The sequence below is a fragment of the Bubalus kerabau genome, chromosome 1 (genome assembly GCF_029407905.1).
Source record: "Bubalus kerabau isolate K-KA32 ecotype Philippines breed swamp buffalo chromosome 1, PCC_UOA_SB_1v2, whole genome shotgun sequence".
Lineage (NCBI taxonomy): Eukaryota > Metazoa > Chordata > Mammalia > Artiodactyla > Bovidae > Bubalus > Bubalus kerabau.
In genome coordinates this window covers 78642803-78669000 of record NC_073624.1, presented here as the reverse complement: position 1 = coordinate 78669000, position 26198 = coordinate 78642803, and the positions used below count along the sequence as shown (strand labels likewise).

The 26198-nt window shown below is 41.1% G+C and overlaps 1 protein-coding gene across 14 annotated transcripts in view; it reads left to right on the top strand.

Moving 5' to 3' along the window:
* Positions 1-26198, top strand: part of BEST3 (bestrophin 3) — a 64830-nt gene that overhangs the window by 17004 nt on the left and 21628 nt on the right. For 13 of the 14 annotated variants that reach the window (XM_055580372.1, XM_055580370.1, XM_055580369.1 and 10 more), the window contains 5 exons: positions 1658-1812; positions 3773-3850; positions 3961-4113; positions 7718-7798; positions 9698-9849. In XM_055580372.1, the coding sequence (XP_055436347.1) occupies positions 1658-1812; positions 3773-3850; positions 3961-4113; positions 7718-7798; positions 9698-9849 (619 nt within the window). Of the gene's footprint in view, positions 1-1657; positions 1813-3772; positions 3851-3960; positions 4114-7717; positions 7799-9697; positions 9850-11797; positions 25893-26198 lie in introns of those variants that run through there. The other variant, XM_055580373.1, reaches the window with a different exon arrangement.

Here is a 26198-nt window from a genome sequence, read left to right as displayed (position 1 = left end):
GCCTGTTAGGATTTTTGTGCCCACTGAACTACTCAATCGAATTAAAAAAAAAAAAAAAAGGTCAAGTGTAAACAGTAAGCTTTTGAAGCACATATTTATATGAACAAATCTTTTTACATAGTAGACATTCCATAAATGTTTGTTAATAAATAAACCTGCTACCTTATTATTCCTCTCCTATTATTCAAGTCTCTTCTTTAGGTGTGCAGGAGGTGGAGGATAAGTAAAGTTTCACATAATATGTGAAACATAATGACACTTCCTGAGTGTTATTTATGTGCAAAGTGCTATGTTAACCTCTTGGCATATGTTCCCCATCTCAGGTACTTCTACAACATCCTTGTGAAGTAGACATTATTATCTCTTTTACACATGAGGAAACTGAGGCTCAGAGAAGTCACTGAAAGCTGAAGCAAATTGTGTTATGCACACACACACGTACATACACGCATACACACACGGAGACACACAAAATCAAAGAAACACTTTTAAAGTATATGCAAAATGCTGTGGGGACTGTGAAGACAATATGCCTTTTGCCCTCCCAAAGGGTCTTAGCAGGGGAAACATTTGTGTCTAACACGACCATAACATGAGGCAAGAGAGAGCCCTGTGGTGATTTGAAGGGGAGAGACAGAAGGAATCAAGGAAGGCTTCTCAGAAGAGAACCTGGTTAATTAGGTGTTTGAAAAGAAGCATCAGGAGGAAAAGTCATGTGATTCACCTGTTGGGCAAAACACTAAGTGCTTTGTATACATTATCAACTTTTATTCTTTAAATCTGAACAATTCTAAGTATTCCTGTTCTCAATTTTACCAAACCCTAAAGAAGAGACATTCCCTTGATGTCCTAGTCCACATTTAATGTCACCTTGCTTCCTATTGGCCCTGCGATCACACATGCATGCACACACAAACGGTTATATATTGGTATATAAGGCAATGTATGTAAGCAGTCCTCACAGAGGTAAATAGTCCTTTTCTCTAATACAAGTAAAAACTACTTGAGACAGGTACCGCATTATTTTTTATTTCTTGAATATCCCCCAGTCTATGCTCACATAGTAGACGCTGAAATATTTAGGGTAAGATATTAATGCTAACGGAGAAGGCAATGGCGCCCCACTCTAGTACTCTTGCCTGGAAAATCCCATGGGCGGAGGAGCCTGGTAGGCTGCAGTCCATGGGGTCGCTAAGAGTCAGACACAACTGAGCGACTTCACTTTCACTTTTCACTTTCATGCGTTGGAGAAGGAAATAACAACCCACTCCAGTGTTCTTACCTGGAGAATCCCAGGGACAGCGGAGCCTGGTGGGCTGCCGTCTATGGGGTCGCACAGAGTTGGACACGACTGAAGCGACTTAGCAGCAGCAGCATTAATGCTAAGGGGCTTCCCTGGTGGCTTAGACAGTAAAGAACCCACCTGCGATGCAGGACACATAAGAGATGCCAGTTCAATCCCTGGGTCAGGAAGATCCCCTGGTGAAGAAAACAGCAACCCACTCCAGTATTCTTGCCTGGAGAATCCCATGGACAGAGGAGCCTGGCAGGCTACAATCTATGGGGTCACAAAGAGTAGGACACGACTGAGCAACTAAGACAAACATTAATGTTAAATCAAGTCTGTATAACCTATCTCTTTTTACTTTGTGTAAAGGTTTTATGACAGCAGATGAAAGAAAATTATTCGACCACCTCAAATCTCCTCATCTGAAATACTGGGTTCCATTCATCTGGTTTGGAAATCTCGCAGCTAAAGCCCGGAAGGAAGGTAGAATCAGAGACAGTGTTGATCTTCAATCACTGATGACTGTAAGTATATTGCAAACGTCAGTTAAAAGATACGACTCAGACACCAACAGGGACTTGGATGTAAAAGGTTAGACCTGGACGAGTCTGCTTTGTTCAATCCTGGTTCCAAAGGAACCAGAAAGACTGGGCTAGGATTAGAACCCTCAAATGCAGGAGGAGAATATAACACAGTTTTAACTGAAGTTGATTGGAGGTGGTTGCTTAGAGGCTGTTTTAAGCAGAAGTAGGCTTTGTAATGAATGTTGAGTTTTAAGCCAACTTTTTCATCATTCATTATAAAGCCTACTTTGAACTATGGTTTTGGAGAAGACTCTTGAGAGTCCCTTGGACTGCAAGGAGATCCAATCAGTCCATCCTAAAGGAAATCAGTCCTGAATATGCATTGGAAGGACTGATGCTGAAGCTGAAACTCCAGTACTTTGGGCACCTGATGCAAAGAACTGACTCATTTGAAAAGACCCTGATGCTGGGAAAGATTGAAGGTGGGCAGAGAAGGGGACAACAGAGGATGAGATGGTTGGATGGCATCACTGAGTCAATGGACTTGAGTTTGAATAAATTCTGGGAGTTGGTGATGGACAGGGAGGCCTGGCATGCTGCAGTCCATGGGGTCGCAAAAAGTCGGACTCGACTGAGCAACTGAACTGAACTGAATTGAAGGCTTTATAATAGGCTTCCCTGGTGGCTCAGACAGTAAAGAATCTGCCTGCAATGCAGGAGATTCAGGTTCAATCCCTGGGTCAGGATGATCCCCGGGAGTAAGAAAGTGGAAACCACTCCAGTATTCTTACCTGAAGAATTCCATGGATGGAGGAGCCTAGTGGGCTTCAGTCCATGGGGTCAAAAAGAACTGGACGGAACTGAGCCACTAACACACACAGGCTTTGTAATAGGCTCTACAAGAAAATGTTCCTTGATTGATCAGCAATGTCTGCAAAGGGCTCAGAAGATTCTGGCACCCAAGAGCCATATTTGCCATCCCTAACTCCAGGATCCTGGACCCAAATCCCCAGTCAGTTCCCCCAAATTGGAATATCCCAAAGTTAATCCTCTGGAGGAGGAAATGGCAACCCACTCCAATATTTTTGCCTGGAGAATCCCATGGACAGAGGACCCTGGCGGGCTACAGTCCACCAGTTCACTAAGAGTCGGACATGACTGAAGTGACTTAGCAAAGTTAACCAGCTTTCCAGATGACCCAGGAAACAAAGCTGTGTTTTCATTAAATGAAATAATCCTGAATGCATTTGAGAAACAAATTTATAGATGGGCTAGACAGATTTGTGCCATGACAGTCTCCTGCCTTCATTAGGCTAAAAGGAGTGAATGATTTTAAAATAGCTCCTAAATTAGCATTTACTCTTTCTCAGTCTTAAATAATAACTTGTGTTCAGTAGAGAAAAAAGAAATCAATGGATTCAGTCCTTTCTGCTTTAACAGAGATAGATTTTCTATCAATAGAAGTATTCTAAAGTGTTCATTTGTTGGGGGGAAAGGCATAGATGTATTTAGGCTTTTTTCTAAGATCTTCAGTATGCATGTTTTCAAAAAAGACGAAACAAAAAATAATCTGCTCTCCACATAATTTAGAAATGATTTCTTTGAAATATTAACTACTGTATTTCCACCACCCCTTTGGGCCTATAAATATATAGTGGGAAATTATGAATTCAATAGAATAGGGGATATTTCTATACCATCCTGATTTATCTTTATATTTTTTTAAACTGTACAACTGTACTTATCACTTTTGTACATCATTGAATGATGTCAATAGCTTGTCATTTTCAAAATTTTCCTTTTGGAGTGGCCTTCAGAACCAATTTCTAGTCTTTCAAAGTCGTGATCATTATTTTATAGGTGTATTTCTAAAAGCCACAGCCATATTCTGAATCCTAGTAAATGTTATTTACCACACCTATCATCTTAGTAAATCGTGTTTTATCTATTTCTGGCTTAGGAAATGAACCGATTTCGCTCCTGGTGCAGCCTCTTATTTGGTTATGACTGGGTTGGGATTCCGCTGGTTTACACCCAGGTATCAAATCCTTGGCATGTGATTTTTTTCTTTCCATTGCCCACTTTGGCATGCTGGCTGTCTCGGGGCAGCCAGGGCTGTGCTCTCAGTAGGGTTTCTCTCTGTTTCAGGTGGTCACGCTGGCTGTCTACACCTTCTTCTTTGCCTGCCTGATTGGACGCCAGTTTTTGGATCCCACCAAAGGCTATGCGGGGCATGACTTAGATCTTTACATTCCAATCTTCACTCTCCTACAATTCTTCTTCTACGCAGGATGGCTCAAGGTAGCCAACAGTCTCCACGCCTGAGACCCTCCTACAGTCTAGGTCCTGTTCCAAACTCTGCACACTGATCCCTTACTGAATCACTCATTCATGAGTGACTCCAAGGTAGATTTAACATTTAATAGCTGAGATGTTACTATTTTTCAACTGGGAGTTCAAGTGGCAGGGATGTGGTGAGTATTGTACTGCAGAGCTCATTTATGCAAAGATGTTACTCTTTTATGGCATTGATTGTGTTAAGTCTTTGTGTGCGCTCACTAGGATTATGATAATGTAATTAAAGTATTAAGCATACCTGCATTGATATTTTATACCACAACAAGTGACTAGGCAGAGTAAAAGAAAGTAAATAAGAAGTCTTGTATCTCAGACTTAAGCATGATTATTATATTTTTATCTTGGTTCTGGGCTTCCCAGGTGGCCCAGTGATAAAGAATCAACTTGCAATGCAGGAGATGTAGGTTAAATCTCTGGGTCAGGAAGATCCCCTGGAGAAGGGAATTGTCACCCCACTCCAGTATTCTTGCCTGGAAAATCCCATGGACAGAGGAGCCTCACGGGCTACAGTCCATGGCTTGAAAAGAATCAGACATGATTGAGCGACTAAACAATCTTGGCTGTGCTCAACTCTAAATAGTTAGTTTCTATTCCCTGAAATCCCACTAGCTGCCCCACGATATTAAATGCATTCCATTTTCAAAACCAGAACTGAGACTCAAAGGAATTCATCGGAATCAAAACCAGAAACACCAAGATTAATGACAACAGGAAATTAAAAGCAGGTCAGAGCAATGAAAAGAACTAGTCCAATCATCAGCATTAAATTTTATTTGTTCCCACCACCATCTCCCTTCCACCCCAATGTATGTAACAATATCAGAAACCTGGTTCTTCCCTCTCTTTAGTATCTGACAGAAAAAGGTCAAAGATTATGCCTTTTTTAAGGTAACTGAAATCTAAGGACAGTTTGAAGATAACTTTAATAAAGTAGAATTTCAAATGTCTGACCTTCCAACAACCACGTGTCGACATGCACATCCAGGCCTTCCATGTTGTTGCAGCCTTTTCCCTGCAGACGCCTTTACTTTCATTGGTTTGAATGTTAACCAGGAAAAAAATAAATATGTTGGCATTTCAAGTTACCCTCCAAAGAGTAAAGGCATTTCCTTTACAAATGGCAAAAACATTTTTAAGCAGATGACAGTGAATGGATTATTTTTACCCGTTTAAGACGAAGAGCAAGAGAGACTAACAGCTTTCATTTCTCATTAGAGAAAAAGTACACTCTATCTTTATAAACAGAAAATCGCCACAATTGGCCCAACACTTGATCCTCAGTCATTCTGGTCTTTTATTGTCCTTTTGCCTGAGTTGTGCTGAGCTTTTTATTCTTCACTTTGTGCCCATGTGAAGTGTTCAGCCAGGCTGGAAGGAACAGTCAGCAGTTCCTGCCTTCTGAAGTGCTCTCTAATATATTAACCTTCTTGGGACTTCCCTGGTGGTTCAGTGGTTAAGACTCCTGCCTACACTGCAAGGGACATGGGTTCAATCCCTGGCCAGGGAACTAAGATCCTGCATGCTGTGCAGAGTGGCCCCCCCAAAAATAAAATATTAACATTCTTTTCCTTTATAAAATATTTTTGAAGGCAAAATATGTAAAGAAAATCTTAGCTCTATTGAGAGGCGACTCTAAGAGAAGGGAGTTTTCCCATCCAGTGGATTGTATCTCAATTTCTAAACAGCTGTTTTGTCTTGACCATTCTAATATTTATAAATACTGAAGTATAGAAAATTCAACTTAACCTTATGAATAGTCTGTTACTCATTTATTTGTTAGAAACGGAGCCTCAAAGTGAGTAAAGGCTATCATTGTGACAGGCTATCAAAATCATGGATATCATTTTGGTAGTTAAATGTAGACTGTAATATTGTATGTAGGACTGATGTCAAAAAAAGTGAAATTCTGGATGTAACAAAAGTATTTTCAGGATCCATCCAGTGGCCCATTTTATTTAAAGAAAACCCCAGGCAAAAATAGGCTTCCCAGGTTGGAATCCCTGGGTTGGGAAGATTCCCCTGGAGAAGGGCATGGCAACCTACTCCAGTATTCGTGCCTAGAGAATCCCATGGGCAGAGGAACCTGGAGGGCTAAAGTCCATAGGGTCACAAAGTATCAGACATAACTGAAGCGACTTAGCACGCATGCTCGCACCAGCCAAGAAAGGGTAGACAACCCTTTGGAACTTGCATTGACAGACTCTTTCATGGATATTGCTGTGCAGCTGACTGATCCAGGCACCAGCCCTGCCAGGCTGTCCCTTAGAACAGGGGGATATCCTTCCCTATCCAGGGTTCTCAACAATGGCCACACAATAAAATCTTTTGGGAGCTCTGCTCACTACTGATGCCTGGCTCAGCTTCACACCCATTAAATCAGAATCTCTGAGGGAAGGACCTAGCCATCAATTTTCTTTAAAAGCTTTTCAGATAATTTTGATGTTCACTCAATGTAGAGAACAGCTCTAAGTGATTAGACCTAAATCCTAAAAATATATATAGATAGATCTTTTTTACCAAGAAGTCTCAGAATCTAGGAATTCAACTAATCAATGGTGCTTTTATTTTATACACTTGTAAGTTTTTCACATTTAAGCCCAATGTAAAACCACACATATGCACACACACACAGATCCAAATAATAAAAAAATCAAAGGGTATGAATCAAAAAGAAGAACAGGTGAGTCTCATTTGGCATATAAATCTCTCATCAAGAAGGCTATTCAGGGGCTTCCCTGGCAGTCCAGTGGTTAAGACTCTGCCTTTCCACTGCAGAGCATGGAATGGGATTGATCCCTGGGTGGGAACTAGGATCCCACAGCATGCAGTGTGGTCACAAAAAAAAGTTGTTTTTAAAAGAAGGCTGTTCAATTCAGGAGCATGGTAAGAACATCTAATACTGACTGACTATTAGAAGATATATGATAAAAACCTATGTAACTTCTAAGTAACTTGCAGTAAATCCTTTAAGTTAAAACTAAGTAAGAAAAAGTCCAGCTTTATGACTTACTAGCTCTCTGACTCATTCACTTAGTAGTTATGTCCAGTTACTGTGAAATTTCCTTGTAATATTTCCTTTAATTGTGATTTAAGTCTTTCTTTGCTCTTTAACCTTGCCCACAGTTACATTTTCTCTCATCACCTGGGCTTTTGTAAATTCTTTCAGAGCACAGGCTCTGCACCCCTTGAAGAGCCTAGCATATTGTCAGAATTCCTTTGATATTTGCTGGCTGATTTGTACTTGAGAATAAGTCTTTTGGCTCCTAAACATCCCATGGCTTCTCCTGGATGGGACCTGCATTGTCACCAGCTGAATAGACAGAGCCTTTGAAGAGCAGACCCATGCAGGTGCACGAGTGATGGTCTGAGAGTTCAGTCTTGCTGACTGATAAATACCTGTGTATTTATCAACCCACTCCCACTCCACTCTAGGCTTCCTACTGTGAAAGATGACAAGATCAAGAGAGTGAAACAGGAATCCTCTCCAACCTCCACTCTTAGTCTTCACAAGCATCGTGGCGGACTCATTCTATGTTCTCAATTGCAGGTAGCTGAGCAGCTTATCAACCCTTTTGGAGAAGATGATGATGATTTTGAAACTAACTGGTGCATTGACAGAAATCTGCAGGTTAGAGAAGCTTTTCTTTCCTTTACAAACATTAGTCATCTAAACAGACTCTGAACGCAGGCCTCTGAAGTTAAGAGCTTTAGCCACAAATGAAAGAGGTTTGGCTGTTCAGTATGTTGCTTCCAGGTTCTTTTGGAACCTTACAAACTTCACTGGATCTCAATTCCAGTGAAATTCCATCCTTTTTCAATAGAACTTTAAGCCAGTTTTCTTTGTAGGTTTCTTTATTAGCTTTACATAGCCTCTTCCATCTCAGTGGGCTTCCCTAGTGGCGCAGAGGGTAAAGTATCTGCCTGTAATGCAGGAGACCCAGGTTCAATCCCTGGGTAAGGAAGATCCCTTGGAGACGGAAATGGCAACCCACTCCAGTACTCTTGCCTGGAAAATCCCATGGACAGAGAAGCCTGGTAGATTATAGTCCATGGGATCACAAAGAGACAGACACGATTGAGCGACTTCACTTTCACTTTTCCATCTCAGTACAGACCAATATTTTAATACATTTTTAATCTGTTTCCAATTGCCACCTAAAAAGATTAACAGTGACATAATGTGGCAGCCATAATACAATGTGAGTTCCAAAATGCATATCATTAGATCCTACAGTCAGATGTCCAGCAGCTGGACACTGAGAATGTGGGGCCAGGCCAGCCTGTGTCTCAAAATCTCCCTTACTGGCACCAGATGGATCCCGGGGCTTTTACGCTGAAGCATTATTCCAGAGAAGTTATTCATGAAGAGGTAGCATGAGAGAACTTTTATTTTAGGCAAGATTCTCCTCCAACCATTCTCTTTCCTGAAAACCTAACTAAGAAAAGACCTTCAGCTTGTCCATTTGTTTCAAGTCCTTACTCGGCTCTTAAACAGTATCAAATATTTTACTGTTGATTCACAAGCTAGCCCCCGTACACAGAGGGAAAGGGGAGACCAAAGAAAAGGCAGACCAAGTTAGGTTGGTATGTGACAGTTTTAACAGCTAGGGAACTTACTCAAGAGGCTTGTCTTGGGTAGATACAAGGTGAATAGACCTCCATATCTACCTGCCAGAATCCTAAAATTTGATATAGAAGCCTTACTGGGGTTCAGTCATGTAGTCAGTCCAGATGGCCTCAACAACACATTGATCTCTCAAGACTGTATCCTTGAAACATCTCCCACTACGGGGACAATGGGCAGAATATATATTCCAAGGACATGGGAGAGAAGCCCATATCCCATGACCCTGGTGCAGCTCACAGATCATGACCTCTGTATGACCCCCAACAATCACATTGTCAGCCTGTTAAGGAGGAATTGTAACGCCTACACCACTCACTGTAAAAATTGGATTCCCAGAAGTTTAATAATTTATTCAAGCATCAATTTGTTAAAGACAAGAGAAGACCATTGTGACTGCAAGCAGTATAGACTTGTTGATACATTTTTCTAAACAAACAAACAAACAAAAAGTCATGGCAAATAAGAAGTGATATCAAGTATAAATGTACTTATGGAATCAATGAAATGGTATATTGAAATCTTCAGCTTCCTATAATATCTGGGATTATGTGGTTGCTGTCAGGATACCCACTAGACAATTAGATAATTTTGAGCAAAGAATAAAAAGGTGTCTCTCCTGCCTCCAGATAAGATGTGCTCCACTGGGGTACGTGGCTTGAGGAATCTGGTCTGGGTAGCTTTATGGCCCCACTTACCCCCTCTGCCAAGTGCTCTCATGAACGACATGTACAACTCTCTGTAGCAGCTCTAGTTGTAGCAAATATAAAGTGTGGACCTTTATATATTCACTCATTCACACTGTGTTCTATCCCATTCCAAACTTCATTCACCCACTGAAACTTATTCTTTCTTAATGCAATTCACATCAGAATTATTCTAACACTATACTGATGATTTTAGGTCTCTCTTTTGGCTGTGGATGAAATGCACATGAGCTTACCCAAGATGAAGAAGGATATTTACTGGGATGATTCTGCTGCTCGTCCACCATACACACTGGCAGCTGCTGACTACTGCATACCCTCATTTCTGGGGTCAACCGTCCAAATGGGGTAAGTGCATTTCTAAAACTCACCAACATTTAGAAAATAAGTAAGTCACTGTTCTGATCTTTTTATACTGTGGTCCTGAAGTTACTTTCATAAGAACTCTCAATTATTAATATCCCATAATGGTAGCCTTTTCAAATTTTCAGACATAATTAATATGTCCAAGAGTGTGAGAAATTAAAATGACTGTAGTTTCTGGTTTAAATATGGAGTGTGTGTGTGTGTATTTGAGTGTAATTTGCATTTCACCTTGCTTTTATACCACAGCAAATTTTTCTAATAGTTGTGAAACTATCTTTTTTTTCTTTTCCTTCCAACTTGAAGTAGTTATTTAATTATATTGTTATTTATTATTTAATTATGACCATCATAATGAAATGCATTTTAAAAAGTATTTATTGAGCATATACCATGTGTAGGCACTGTGCTAGACTATTTTGAGACAAATAAGCCTTAAGGTAAATTTTATCAAAAAAGTTTCCTCCAAGATTATGCTTTGATCAAACTGACTTGTTTAGTGTACAAGCCAGTCTCTGTTCAGTGGTTTGAACATAACAATCTGTCCATACGTACTGTGAGCTTTAAATAAACGGGCTGAGGCCTTCAGTAAATCATGTGCAGTTCCTGAATAATTTTATTAAATCTGATCATGTATTTGATTTTGCAGAAATGTGTGAATGTGGAGGAAGTTTAAGTATATTTGCTGAAGGCAGATGCCATGGTTTCCAAGTAACTTAAAAAGAGGAGTGTGGACAAATTTAGACAAGTAAAAAGAACCCCTCCAAAAAATTATAGAAAAAGGAAAAACTTTTACAGAATTTTTCTTATAATTTTTGGCAAAACTGTAGTTCATTTTTCCCTGAGGCCCACTCTAGGCAGATTTATGAAGTGAGATCATGTCTAAAGTTGCCACCTGTGATCCTCTTTCTCTCCCTCTCACGCAGTTCAGCCCTTCTCTTTTGCTACTGTTAAAAAGCAAAATTCAACTGGATGAATTTTTTTGAAATTCCCTCCTTAAGCTTTTTTTAAATGTATTTATTTTTAATTGGAGGAAAGTTGCTTTACAATATTGTGCTGGTTTCTGCCACACACCAACATGAATCAGCCATAGGTATCATATGTCCACTCTCTCTTTCACCTCCCTCTCCTCCCCACCCCATCCACCCCTCTGGGTTGCCACAGAGTACTACACTGAGCTCCTTGCGTTTTACAGCAATTTCCCATTAGTGATCTGTCTTACATATGATAATGCATATGTTTCCATGCTACTATCTCAGTTCATCCCATCCTCTGTGCCCACAAGTCTGTTTTCTATGTTTGCATTCAACTGAGTAAATTTTAAATGTCTTATTGCTTCATTCACCGATTCTTGAATTGGGCAGCATCCAATCTCTCAAAGACAAAGGAGCTCCACAGAACTATAAAAATGAAAGCCTTTCATAGGCAGAAGGGAGCAGGAATAAGGAAGTTACACATGGCAAAAAAACTGGGCTGTTTATTGCAAGGTCACTTTCCTATAGGAGACGGCAGGGGTCTAACAGGCAGAATACCTAACCAGTGCTGATCAGGCAATTCCTGATTGACTGGCTTAAGATTCCATTTCTGGGAAAACCGAAACTGTAATTAAGTCTTGGTTTTGTGACATGGTGCTTAGCAAAGTGACTCCATTTGGGGCCTGTTATCTTGTGTTTAATGCTAATATGAGAATATTTAGCTTCAATCCAGTCCATATAATGCTTTACTCTTAGCTGAATGTTTCCTGCCTGCTGCCTGCTGCTGCTGCTAATTCGCTTCAGTCATGTCCAACTTTTTGCAACCCCATGGACTGTAAGCTGCCAGGCTCCTCTGTCCATGGGATTCTCCAGGCAAGAATACTGTTGTGGGTTGCCATGCCCTCCTCCAGGGGATCTTCCTAACCCAGGGATCAAACCCATGTCTCTTGCATCTCCAGCATTGCAAGTGGATTCTTTATCACTGAGCCACCAGGGAAGCCCTGAATGTCTCCTAGGGCTCCTAGAACCTCTGAGGCTGAAATCCCTTGAAGACTCAAAGAAAAACATGACTGAAAGTAAAATTTCAGGCGTTGTGGCAAATAACGAGACAATGAAGGAGTCAGAAAACTCGTCTTGCTGCTCTCCAAGCACAGCTTGGTAAAGGTGGCTACTCCAGGCTGGCCTTGTTTCTGCTTCTAGATGCCTGCTAAGCCTGGGCCCTCCTGTCCAGGGCCTCCTCCTGACCAAGGTACTCATCCCTACTCCAGCAGATTGCTCAGTCTCTATAAATAGTAATTCCCTGCTGTCTGCACTTCTCAGTCTTTTGTAATGTATTCTGCAGTGGTAGTTTCACAGATATCTGGCAACCTTCTCAGTTTTGAAAATTAATAGATGTTTTTCTGTCAGTTTGTTTTTAGATCACTCTATAAGCTTTAACCTTCCCCTCCTCTCCCGTCGTTGATTAATGCAAAGTATTTGAAGATCTGACTTGTAAAAGAAAGGAGACCAGCACCACTGATAGGGCTGGGGAGTCACGAGGACTCTGTTTGGACGCAAGTGCCACTTGCGTCCATTCCGGGGTGGCTCAGTGGTAAAGAATCTGCCTACCAGTGCAGGAGACACAGGTGATGTGGGTTCAATCCTGGGTCGATCCCTGGGTCAGGAAGATCCCCTGGAGAAGGAAATGGCAACCCACTCCAATATTCTTGCCTGGAGAATCCCATGGACAGAGGAGCCTAGTGGGCTACAGTCCATGGGGTCAGAAAGGGTCAGACACAATTGAGTATGATTCCATGAAATGAAGATTTTTTTTTTTTCTCAAGATTTAATCTTGATCTACATATTCATCCTAATCATCATAATTTCACATTCCTATGCAAGTGTCCATATTCTTTAGAAAGTATTAAACTATGTATTTTGGGAATGCCCTGGTGATCCAGTGGTTAGGACTCCACGATTTCACTGTCATGGGCCCAGGTTCACGCCACGGCCAGGGAACTAAGATCGCACAAGCTGTGTGGCGCAGCCAAAAAAAATTAATAATAAAACAAAAATATGTGTTCCTCGTATTTCTAAATATAGAAACATAGTATTAGGAATTTATAAGGCCTTGGAGAAAATACATAATCCAAATGATTATTGGGATGATTAAACAAGATGGTAAGCATAAAAACACTCTATAAATAACTGAAGAGCATTATAATTGTCAACTAGTACAGATCTCTTTTGTGGATGTCAAATTTTGGCACAGAAAGATTGAACAAGTCTAAACTATTTTTCATATTTAACTAAGCCTGGAAATCTGTCACAGAAAATAAAATGCTTGAAAGCAAACCAGGAGGTAAGAATGAAGCAAACAGTTACCAGTTGTAAGAGAGATCCTGTGGTTAAGTTGGCATATTCACTACTAGATAAGATGACCTACTTACCTCAGATATGCAGATGACACCACCCTTATGGCAGAAAGTGAAGAGGAACTAAAAAAGCCTCTTGATAAAAGTGAAAGAGGAAAGTGAAAAAGTTGGCTTAAAGCTCAACATTCAGAAAATGAAGATCATGGCACTGGGTCCCATGACTTTATGGCAAGTAGGTGGGGAAACAGTGGAAACAGTGGCTGACTTTATTTTGGGGGGCTCCAAAATCACTGCAGATGGTGACTGCAGCCATGAAATTAAAAGACGCTTACTCCTTGGAAGGAAAGTTATGACCAACCTAGATAGCATATTCAAAAGCAGAGACATTACTTTGCCAACAAAGGTCCATCTGGTCAAGGCTATGGTTTTTCCAGTGGTCATGTATGGATGTGAGAATTGGACTGTGAAGAAGGCTGAGCGCCGAACAATTGATGCTTTTGAACTGTGGTGTTGGAGAAGACTCTTGAGAGTCCCTTGCACTGCAAGGAGATCCAACCAGCCCATTCTGAAGGAGATCAGCCCTGGGATTTCTTTGGAAGGAATGATGCTAAAGCTGAAACTCCAGTACTTTGGCCACCTCATGCGAAGAGTTGACTCATTGGAAAAGACTCTGATGCTGGGAGGGATTGGGGGCAGGAGGAGAAGGGGACGACAGAGGATGAGATGGCTGGATGGCATCACCGACTCGATGGACGTAAGTCTGAGTGAACTCCAGGAGTTGGTGATGGACAGGGAGGCCTGGTGCTGTGATTCATGGGGTCGAAAAGAGTCAGACACGACTGAGTGACTGAACTGAACTGAACTGAACTACTAGTTACGATGGCCTATTTCAGTTCACTTAAGTTCAGTCGCTCAGTCGTGTCTGACTTTTTGCAACCCCATGAACTTTAGCGTGCCAGATCTCCCTGTCCATAACCAACTCCTGGAGACCACCCAAACCCATGTCCATTGAGTCGGTGATGCCATCCAACCATCTTATCCTCTGTCGTCCCCTTCTCCTCCTGCCCTCAATCTTTCCCACCATCAGGGTCTTTTCAAATGAGTCAGCTCTTCGCATCAGGTGGCCAAAGTTTTGGAGTTTCAGCTTCAACATCAGTCCTTCCAATGAACAGCCAGGACTGATCTCCTTTAGGATGACTGATTGGATCTCCTTGCAGTCCAAGGGACTCTCAAGAGTCTTCTCCAACACCACAGTTCAAAAGCATCAATTCTTCGGCGCTCAGCTTTCTTTATAGTCCAGCTCTCACATCCATACATGACCACTGGAAAAACTATAGCCTTGACCAGATGGACCTTTGTTGGCAAAGTAATGTCTCTGCTTTTGAATATGCTATCTAGGTTGGTCATAACTTTCCTTCCAAGGAGTAAGCGTCTTTTAATTTCATGGCTGCAGTCACCATCTGCAGTGATTTTGGAGCCCCCCCAAAATAAAGTCAGCCACTGTTTCCACTGTTTCCCCACCTACTTGCCATAAAGTCATGGGACCCAGTGCCATGATCTTCATTTTCTGAATGTTGAGCTTTAAGCCAACTTTTTCACTTTCCTCTTTCACTTTCATCAAGAGGCTCTTTAGTTCTTCTTCACTTTCTGCCATAAGGTTGGTGTCATCCGCATATCTGAGGTTATTGATATTTCTCCCGGCAATCTTGATTCCAGCTTGTGCTTCCTCCAGCCCAGCGTTTCTCATGATGTACTCTGCATATAAGTTAAATAAGCAGGGTGACCATATATAGCCTTGACGTACTCCTTTTCCTATTTGGAAGCAGTCTGTTGTTCCATGTCCAGTTCTAAGTGTTGCTTCCTGATCTGCATGCAGATTTCTCAAGAGGCAGGTCAGGTGGTCTTGTATTCCCATCTTTGTCAGAATTTTCCACAGTTCACTGTGATCCACACAATCAAAGGCTTTGGCATAGTCAGTAAAGCAGAAATAGATGTTTTTCTGGAACTCTCTTGCTTTTTCAATGATCCAGCAGATGTTGGCAATTTGATCTCTGGTTCCTCTGCCTTTTCTAAAATCAGCTTGAACATCTGGAAGTTCACGGTTCACGTATTGTTGAAGCCTTGCTTGGAGAATTTTGAGCATTACTTTACTAGCGTGTGAGATGAGTGCAATTGTGCAGTAGTTTGAACATTCTTTGGCATTGCCTTTCTTTGGGGTTGGAATGAAAACTGACCTTTTCCAGTCCTGTGGCCACTGCTGAGTTTTCCAAATTTGCTGGCACATTGAGTGCAGCACTTTCACAGCATTATCTTTCAGGATTTGAAATAGCTCAACTGGGATTCCATCACCTCCACTAGCTTTGTTCCTAGTGATCCTTCTAAGGCCCACTTGACTTCACATTCCAGGATGTCTGGCTCTAGGTCAGTGATCACACCATCATGATTATCTGGGTCATGAAGATCTTTTTTGTACAGTTCTTCTGTGTATTCTTGCCACCTCTTCTTAATATCTTCTGCTTCTCTTAGGTCCATACCATTTCTGTCCTTTATCGAGCCCATCTTTGCATGAAATGTCCCCTTAGTATCTCTAATTTTCTTAATGAGATCTCTAGTCTTTCCCATTCTATTGTTTTCCTCTATTTGCCTTGATCGCTGAGGAATGCTTTCTTACCTCTCCTTGCTATTCTTTGGAACTCTGAATTCAAATGGGTATATCTGTCCTTTTCTCTTTTGCTTTTTGCGTCTCTTCTTTTCACAGCTATTTGTAAGGCCTCCTCAGGACAGCCATTTTGCTTTTTTGCATTTCTTTTTCTTGGGGATGGTCTTGATCCCTGTCTCCTATACAATGCCACAAACCTCTGTCCATAGTTCATCAGGCACTTTATCTATCAGATCTAATCTGTTTACTATTAGTTATAATGGCCTATTTACTACTAGTTACTATCGCCTATTTACTCACAGGCACAGGCAAAGCTAGGGTCTTTTAGGGGAGGTTTTTGTGAGAAGTTTAACTGGACTCCACTAGAACTAACTGTTCAAGAAAAAACTAGGCAAAAGTTACTTGGTCTTGACTTTCTTCATGAATGAGGACTCTAAAGTGGGCCTCACAATCCAGGAAAGGTCACTGCAGGAATTCAGGCTTTTGGAAGTCAGCAAGAATATTCTCTTCAATCCATTAGCGTCACTTTTTCCCATGAGTATGTTATTAGACAAGATGTTTCTGGTTGCCAATGACAGAGAACCAACTCAAGATAGCATAAGCAAAAAGGGATTTCTTGGGTCACATCCAGAAAGTGGCCTAGCTTTGGATGTGGCTGGGTGCAGAGGCTCACGTGTGTCACCAAGACCTGCATTGCCCTCTCTGTCTCTCAGTTCTACTTTTCTCTCCACTGGCTCAGGTTCCGGCCTAGCTCTCCCTTCCTGATGGCAGACAGATAAGATGGTAGCCAGCAGCTCCAGGTGTACAACCTGTCTTCTTAATAAATGCTGTGGGAAAACTACATCTCTTTTCCAGCTCTGAAAACTAGAGTACTGGATTCATTACGATTGGCTAGGTTTGGCAAACATATCTGTTTCTGAACCAATAACTATCAACAAGAAAACACGATATTTTGATTAGCTAATGCTGTTTCATGCATCCATCTTTGACCAAAGGGTATGGTCAGCTCCAACCAACGATATGCAGCAGGTGATGCTGGCAAGAAAGATGAAGGTGCTATTACAGGAGAAGGGTGAATGGTCTGCTGGGCTGGCGAAGACAATAGGTGTCCTCTAAAATCTTAAAAGATAATTTGCTAAGCATTGAATTATTCACTCACCAAATACAACAATACCAAGTAAATCATCTGAGTGAGGTTCAGGGAAAAGGCAGTAAAAGTAAGGTTTATTGTAGCACAGGCGGTTGATAATGACTGAGCCAATAAGTTTTTCTCTCGTTTGGATGAAGACTAGGTGTCGGCATGGTATGGATGCAAATATATCAATGGGCATTTAAAATCCTTTCCTGAATATTTTTTTAAATTTTCTTATTCTTTTTTTTTAAATTTTATTTTATTTTTAAACTTTACATAATTGTATTAGTTTTGCCAAATATCAAAATGAATCCGCCACAGGTATACATGTGTTCCCCATCCTGAACCCTCCTCCCTCCTCCCTCCCCATACCATCCCTCTGGGTTGTCCAAGCATCCAGTATCGTGCATCGAACCTGGACTGGCAACTCGTTTCATACATAATATTTTACATGTTTCAATGCCATTCTCCCAAATCTTCCCACCCTCTCCCTCTCCCACAGAGTCCATAAGACTGTTCTATACATCAGTGTCTCTTTTGCTGTCTCGTACACAGGGTTATTAAGATATATGTTCCCAGCATATTTAATTCAGAAATCAGATTTCCCTCATCTTTTCCTATCAATGTTTCAGGTTTGTAATCACAATTCCCACGATTCAGAAATTCCAAAATGGAGGCAATGTCTTTCAGTAACTGAATAACAATATTACTATCCAAGGGCAACCTGAGAAATTACTCCGCCTCATACATTTTTTCATATTTAGCACACTACACATTTCCACATAAAAAGGAAACTCCTTGGAGACAATTTCTTTGTTCTCTATATTCAGGAACATGTTCAAAATATTGCTCTATTTTCTACACATTTTTCAAATATACATTACTGAAATAAAGTAATTCCTCTTCTCATTTTTATCTCAAGTGCAAATTTAAATTATCATTTTCCTTGTATACATGTTCATTTATCCAAGCAAAATTTTATTTTAGGGTCTAGTATATGGTAGGTTCTATGCCAGATGTTAGGAATAGGCAAAAACAAAGACAAATTAAAAAAAAAAAAAAATGTCTTTTAAGCCCTCAAACATAATGAGACTAGTTATAAAACTATGTGGTAAATGCAGTGATAGAGAAATGTTGAGAGTTTTATGGGAACACAGTGAAGGTACTCTTCATGGGGTCTGATAAAGCAAGCCCCTTTCAGTTGGGGAATGTAGTATGCATCTCATTTTTTAAATTTTTATTGTTTAGACTGCAAGATGTGGCATGTGGGATCTTAATTCTCCATCCAGGAATCACACATGCATCCCCTATATTGGAACACAGAGCTAATCACTGAATACCAGAGAAGTCCCTAATATGCATCTTTAAGAATGAATTTTGACACTACTATATGGGCTTCCTTGGTAGCTCAGATGGTAGAGAATCTGTCTGCAAAACAAGAGACCCAACTTCAGTCCCTGGGTGGGGAAGATCCCCTGGAGAAGGGAAATGGTTACCCACTCCAGTATTCTTGCCTGGAGTATTCCATGGACAGAGAAGCCTGGCAGGCTACATGTAGTCCATGGGGCCGCAAAGAGTCAGACATGACTGAGTGACTAACGCTTTCACTATATATAAAATAGAAAACTATTAAGGACCTACTGCATAGCACAGGTAACTCTACTCAGTGCTCCGTAATGGCCTATATGGGAAAAGAATCTTAAAAAAAGAGTGGAGATATATAGATAGGTAGATATAGCTGATTCACTTTGCTGTATACCTGAAACTAACACAACACTGCAAATCAACTACAGTCTAATTTTAAAAATTAAAATAAGATTTTAAAAAAAGAATGAATTCAGAAGGATTTCCACAGTGGTCCAATGGTTAGGACTTGGTGCTTTCACTGCCAGGGCCCAGGTTTGATCCTGGTTGGGAAACTAAGATCTTGCAAGCCACAAAGCACAGTCAAAAAAAAAAAAAAAGAAAGAAAATCAGCCAAAAAAAAAGAATGAAGCATATAGCATATAGACAGAAGGGGGGGATGCAGCAGAGAGTACATTCTAGATATAGGCAAAGACAGAAAGGAATGATAGTGTATTCAAAGCAAAATTTTTTTAACATTTCAGCTTTATTGCAATGGAGTTGACATATAAAATTATAATAAAGTGTACATTGTGGTGATTTGATATATGTATACATTGTGAAAGGATTCCCCCATCTCATTAATTAACAAATCCTTCACCTCACATATTTATCTCTTTTTTTTTTTTTTGTAAGAATGTTTTAAGTTCTACTGTCTTCAGTTCAGTTCAGTCGCTCAGTCGTGTCTGACTCTTTGCAACCCCATGAATTGCAGCACGCCAGGCCTCCCTGTCCATCACCAACGCCTGGAGTTCACTCAGACTCACGTCCATCGAGTCAGTGATGCCATCCAGCCATCTCATCCTCTGTCATCCCCTTCTCCTCCTGCCCCCAATCCCTCCCAGCATCAGAGTCTTTTCCAATGAGTCAACTCTTCGCATGAGGTGGCCAAAGTACTGGAGTTTCAGCTTTAGCATCATTCCTTCCAAAGAAATCCCAGGGCTGATCTCCTTCAGAATGGACTGGTTGGATCTCCTTGCAGTCCAAGGGACTCTCAAGAGTCTTCTCCAACACCACAGTTCAAAAGCATCAACTCTTCAGCGCTCAGCCTTCTTCACAGTCCAACTCTCACATCCATACATGACCACAGGAAAAACCATAGCCTTGACTAGACGAACTTTTGTTGGCAAAGTAATGTCTCTGCTTTTGAATATGCTATCTAGGTTGGTCATAACTTTCCTTCCAAGGAGTAAGCGTCTTTTAATTTCATGGCTGCCGTCCCCATCTGCAGTGATTTTGGAGCCCAGAAAAATAAAGTCTGACACTGTTTCCACTGTTTCCCCATCTATTTCCCATGAAGTGATGGGACCGGATGCCATGATCTTCATTTTCTGAACGTTGAGCTTTAAGCCAACTTTTTCACTTTCCACTTTCACTTTCATCAAGAGGTTTTTTAGTTCCTCTTCACTTTCTGCCATAAGGGTGGTGTCATCTGCATATCTGAGGTTATTGATATTTCTCCCGGCAATCTTGATTCCATCTTGTGCTTCTTCCAGTCCAGCATTTCTCATGATGTACTCTGCATATAAATTAAATAAGCAGGGGGACAATATACAGCCTTGATGTACTCCTTTTCCTATTTGGAATCAGTCTGTTGTTCCATGTCCAGTTCTAACTGTTGCTTCCTGACCTGCCTACAAATTTCTCAAGAGGCAGATCAGGTGGTCTTGTATTCCCATCTCTTTCAGAATTTTCCACAGTTTATTGTGATCCACATAGTCAAAGGCTTTGGCATAGTCAATAAAGCAGAAATAGATGTTTTTCTGGAACTCTCTTGCTTTGTCCATGATCCAGCGGATGTTGGCAATTTGACCTCTGGTTCCTCTGCCTTTTCTAAAACCAGCTTGAACATCAGGAAGTTCACAGTTCACGTATTGCTGAAGCCTGGCTTGGAGAATTTTGAGCATTACTTTGCTAGCATGTGAGATGAGTGCAATTGTGCGGTAGTTTGAGCATTCCTTGGCATTGCCTTTCTTTGGGATTGGAATGAAAACTGACCTTTTCCAGTCCTGTGGCCACTGCTGAGTTTTCCAAATTTGCTGGCATATTGAGTACAGCACTTTCACAGCATCATCTTTCAGGATTTGGAATAGCTCAACCTGAATTCCATCACCTCCACTAGCTTTGTTCGGAGTGATGCTTTCTAAGGCCCACTTGACTTCACGTTCCAGGATGTCTGGCTCTAGGTCAGTGATCACACCATTGTGATTATCTGGGTCGTGAAGATCTTTTTTGTACAGTTCTTCTGTGTATTCTTGCCATCTCTTCTTAGTATCTTCTGCTTCTGTTAGGTCCATACCATTTCTGTCCTTTATCGAGCCCATCTTTGCATGAAATGTTCCCTTGGTATCTCTAATTTTCTTGAAGAGATCTCTAGTCTTTCCCATTCTGTTGTTTTCCTCTATTTCTTTGCATTGTTTGCTGAAGAAGGCTTTCTTATCTCTTCTTGCTATTCTTTGGAACTCTGCATTCAGATGCTTATATCTTTCCTTTTCTCCTTTGCTTTTCACTTCTCTTCTTTTCACATCTATTTGTAAGGCCTCCCCAGCAGCCATTTTGCTTTTTTGCATTACTTTTCCATGGGGATGGTCTTGATCCCTGTCTCCTATACAATGTCAAGAACTTCATTTCATAGTTCATCATGCACTCTATCTATCAGATCTAGGCCCTTAAATCTATTTCTCACTTCCACTGTATAATCATAAGGGATTTGATTTAGGTCATACCTGAATGGTCTAGTGGTTTTCCCTACTTTCTTCAATTTAAGTCTGAATTTGGCAATAAGGAGTTCATGATCTGAGCCACAGTCAGCTCCTGCTCTTGTTTTTGCTGACTGTATAGAGCTTCTCCATCTTTGGCTGCAAAGAATATAATCAATCTAATTTCGGTGTTGACCATCTGGTGATGTCCATGTATAGAGTCTTCTCTTGTGTTGTTGGAAGAGGGTGTTTGCTATGACCAGTGCATTTTCTTGGCAAAACTCTATTAGTCTTTGCCCTGCTTCATTCCGTATTGCAAGGCCAAATTTGCCTGTTACTCCAGGTGTTTCTTGACTTCCTACTTTTGCATTCCAGTCCCCTATAATGAAAAGGACATCTTTTTTGGGTGTTAGTTCTAAAAGGTCTTGGAGGTCTTCATAGAACCATTCAACTTCAGCTTCTTCAGCGTTACTGGTTGGGGCATAGACTTGGATTACTGTGATATTGAATGGTTTGCCTTGGCAAATTGCAATTACACGACACAGTGCTATCAACTATATTCACCATGTTTTAATTAGATTCTCAGACCTTATTCATCTTACAGCTGAAACTTTGTACCTTTTTACCTATTTTATCCCTATTTCCCCCAACCTTCTAGCCCCTGGCAGTGATTTTTCTACTCTGTGTCTCTATTGTTGTTGTTGTTTAGTCTTAAGTTGTGTCTGACTCTTTGTGACCCCATGGACTGTAGCCCACCAGGCTTCTCTGTCCATGGGATTTTCCAGGCAAGAATACTGGAGTGGGTTCTCATTTCCTTCTCCAGAGTATCTTCCCAACCCAGGGATCAAATCTGAGTCTTCTGCATTGGCAGAGATTCTTTACTTCTGAGCCACAAGTGAAACATGTTTCTATTAGAATAACAATTTGATATGCAAAGCAGAAGAGCCAAGAAATGAATCTGGAGGGAGAGGTAAGGAAGGATCACAGAGGGTTTTAGAGTCTGAATAAAGAGTTTCAGCCCTTTTCCAAAGCTATTAAATGACATGGTCACATTCGTGTTTTAAACAAGTTGTCCTTGCAACTGGCTGAAAGATGGATGCCTAGGGATAAGACTAGAGCCAGAGAGACCAGTGAGCAGGCCATTGGTGTAGTTTAGACAGGAAAGCATAAGGGCCAAAGTAGCACAGTGCTTCACGGTATGTTGACAGTGGAGATGGCAAAAGGGACAGATTTGAGAGAGGAGTTTAAAATGATGGAGTGACTGGTAATGAACTAAGGATGATAGAGAGTAGTGAGAAAGAGCTGCTGAAAGGGAAAAATATGAGCCAGCTTCCTTTCACATGGGTTGCATTTAAGGCATCTGTGGGCAATTCACATGGAGATGTCCAAGAGGCCGGGAGCACAGAGACAAAACTAAGCAGAGGGATGCTTTTAACTGTTATCACTACATGGGTGTGTTAGAACCGAAAGAGTGGGGGAGAGCACCCAGGAACCGTGTCAAGTGAGTAGGACAGAATACAAAGGGTAGAACACTGTCACTTAAAGGGTGATCAGAATAAAGGGGTCCTTGAAAGAGAGTAGGAATCCTCACTACAGATACAGGAGAAGATCCCCGAGAACGCCCTGTCCTAGAGACCAAGGGTGGAAGTTTCAACATGAAGCCTGAAAAACACCATAGGAGTTTGCATTTTAAAGCGACTGGAGACTTAAGTGAGAGTGTGAGGCAGAAGCTAAATTACATCAGGTTGAGGGGTGATTGGGAGGCAAGGAGATCAAGATTGCCAATGTAACCCATTTTCCCAATAATTTTATAATAGAAAAACTCAAACATATACAGAAGTAGAAAACAAACTATAATAAATCTCAGGTAGCCATCACCCACCTTCAGTTATCAAGTCATGGCCAAGCTGGTTTCATACATCTTCCCACTCATCTTTACCCACTGTGAAGCAAATATAACCACAATACCACTTTCATGCCTTAAAAACAAAAGACCCAAAACTCAAAATAATTCCTTAACTCGTTAACCATACATGAACTCTTTTTTTGAGAAGTCTGGATTGTGGAGAGGAGATACACTAGAGAGTATCCAATAAGATGTAAGGTCAAGGACAGTGTCATATTTTTAAACTGTTTCATAAGATTTTAGGATGGGAACACCTTAAGCATGTTTAGAGGAAAGGGGGAATCTGCCCTCCCTATGCTACCAGCCATCCTTGGAATTACTTTCACTGTGTCTACGGAGTTGCACTTTGCTGTTACGCCCTGGTCCTGTCTGGACAGATCCAGCAATACTGCCTACGGTGCTCACTGGAGTACTGCCCGGTGTGTGTCCACTGTATGATTCAGCATCCCTTTCATCAGAGGACCCATGGAGAAGATTTATCTCAGCCGTCCATGGGGAGAAAAAAAAAAGCTTTGCCTCTTAAGGGTAACTCTTACACTATTTCTCTTACAGACTATGATCTTATCATTGGTGATGGTCTTTTCATTTTGGCTACTGAAAACCAAATCCACAGTCTACCTTTAGTCCGTCTGTGACACTTTTTGGCATGGATCTCTAGGCAGCCTGTTGGTCTCATCTTGTTAGTGTTCCTTATTCTTTGTTGTGGTTCAGTCACTAAGTCGTGTTTGACTCTTCTGTGATTCCATGGACTGCAGTCCTCCAGGCTCCTCTGTCCATGGGGTTTGCCTGGCAAGAATACTGGAGTGGGTTGCCATTTCCTTTCCCAGAGGATCTTCCCAACCAAGGGATTAAACTGCATCTTCTGCATTGGCAGGTAGACTTTTTACTACTGAGTAACCTGGGAAGACTTTTCCTTATTCTAACCCTGTCTTTAGACATTATTGCATTGTTATTATCTTTAGAAGCCACCTTAAAGCCTTTATAAGATGAAGTAAGATATAATAAAGAAACAAATCAATGTCTCTTCTAGCTCTGAAAAAGGACTGAAAAAGGACAGGTAGAGTGAAGGGAGAGGGGAGGGAAGACATGGGAGCCAGGGGAATTGACAGAGAAGGGCCAAGAGAAAACCTGGGGGGCAACAGGGGCTGGGGCTGCTCACAAGGAGGGAGGCCTCAGAGCCTGAGTTGGAGGGAAGGGCTGAGAATGGATGTTGCAAAGGGCAAGGGGAAGTGGTACCTGTGCAGCCAGTGAAGCAGGAATGTGTTCCCACCACATCCAACCATCATCATGTCTTTTTTTAATGTTTATTTTTATTTATTTATTTGGTCACCCCAGTCTTGGTTGTGGCATGGGAACTCTTAGCTGTGGCATTTGGGATCTAGTTACCTAACCAGGGATCAAACTAGGCCCCCTGCATTGGTATGGCAGAGTCTTAGCCTTGGGACCACCAGGGAAGTCCCTTATCATAACTTAATTCAAAGAAAGATGTAACTGACAAAGCTCTTCCTTCTTTGCTGAATCTGATTTGAACATTTTAAAAGATGTGTTAAAGGCTTCTGTTTTAAAACAGCATTTTAAAATTTCTAACACCAAAGCAATGCTGAAGTTCCATCTCCCAATCCTTGTGCATAGCATCCAGAATAGAAATGCTTTCATAGATATATTTGTCTTGAGCTTTTAATAAACCATATTATTTATTGCACAGCCTCTAATCTCCACTTTGTAAACCATTCTATGAAATAACTGAACAATGAAAAAGAATCTTTCCTATTTGAACTCCATTCCCATTACCATATCTAAGATGATTTCAACTGAAGCTCTTTGCTTTTTGTCATAATATAGAATGCTTTCTGATCTGCTATTTCGATTGAGGCATCGTTTCATTAACTTAACCATGGAAACACTAGTAACCAAGATTAATAAAGCACCCACAAGCAGCCAAAAGAAGAGTTTTCCATAAGATGCACATCAAGAAAACATACCCAAACCCTTAAATGAAAACATTATTAGATCTTCTTCAGGCAGTAGCAGACACTTAATGCTTGATAAACCTCACCTAACCAAATCAAAAAAGCTCCATCTAGTCAAGGCTATAGTTTTTCCAGTAGTCATGTTTGGATGTGAGAGTTGGACTATAAAGAAAGCTGAGCACCAAAGAATTGATGCTTTTGAACTGTGGTTGGAGAAGACTATTGAGAGTCTCTTGGACTGCCAGGAGATCCAACCAGTCCATCCTAAAGGAGATCAGTCCTGGGTGTTAATTGGAAGGACTGATGTAGAAGCTGAAACTCCAATACTTTGGCCACCTGATGCGAAGAGCTGACTCATTTGAAAAGACCCTGATGCTGGGAAAGATTGAGGGCGGGAGGAGAAGGGGACAACAGAGGATGAGATGATTGGATGGCATCACTGAGTCAATGGACATGAGTTCAGGTAAACTCCAGGAGTTGGTGACGGACAGGGAGGCCTGGTATGCTGCGGTTCGGGGTCACAAAGAGTTGGACATAGTTGAGTGACTGAAATGAACCAAATGAAACCTAGAATATTCAAACTCAAGTCAACTTTGCTGAAAATAAATTTCTCTTTTAAGCAAATGAAAAATAAGATTCAGGCCCAGGCCACCACAGCTAGCTTGAGGAAGAATGCTTGTCTGCACATTTTACCATCACGAGTTCACTCCAAAATTCTTATTATTTTTTAGATACTTGGATTTATCTGTTAGCACATACTTTTAAGGCTCTGAGGAATGGAATACATGGAAATTAAAGACCTGAAGTCTCATAACTCCCTTTAATCCTGTGTTGGAAATCAAAGCAGCCAAGAGTAAAGCAGCAAAGACCCCTTAAAAGCACTGGAAAAAACCCTAACAAAATAATCATCCATAACAGCTAAAGGACCTGAAATTCTGGAGAAGAGAGGTTGCGCTGCTTAAGAAGTGAATCACTCAAGTGTGTTGTGAGGGGCGTCCACGTGGGGCTGTGCTCACA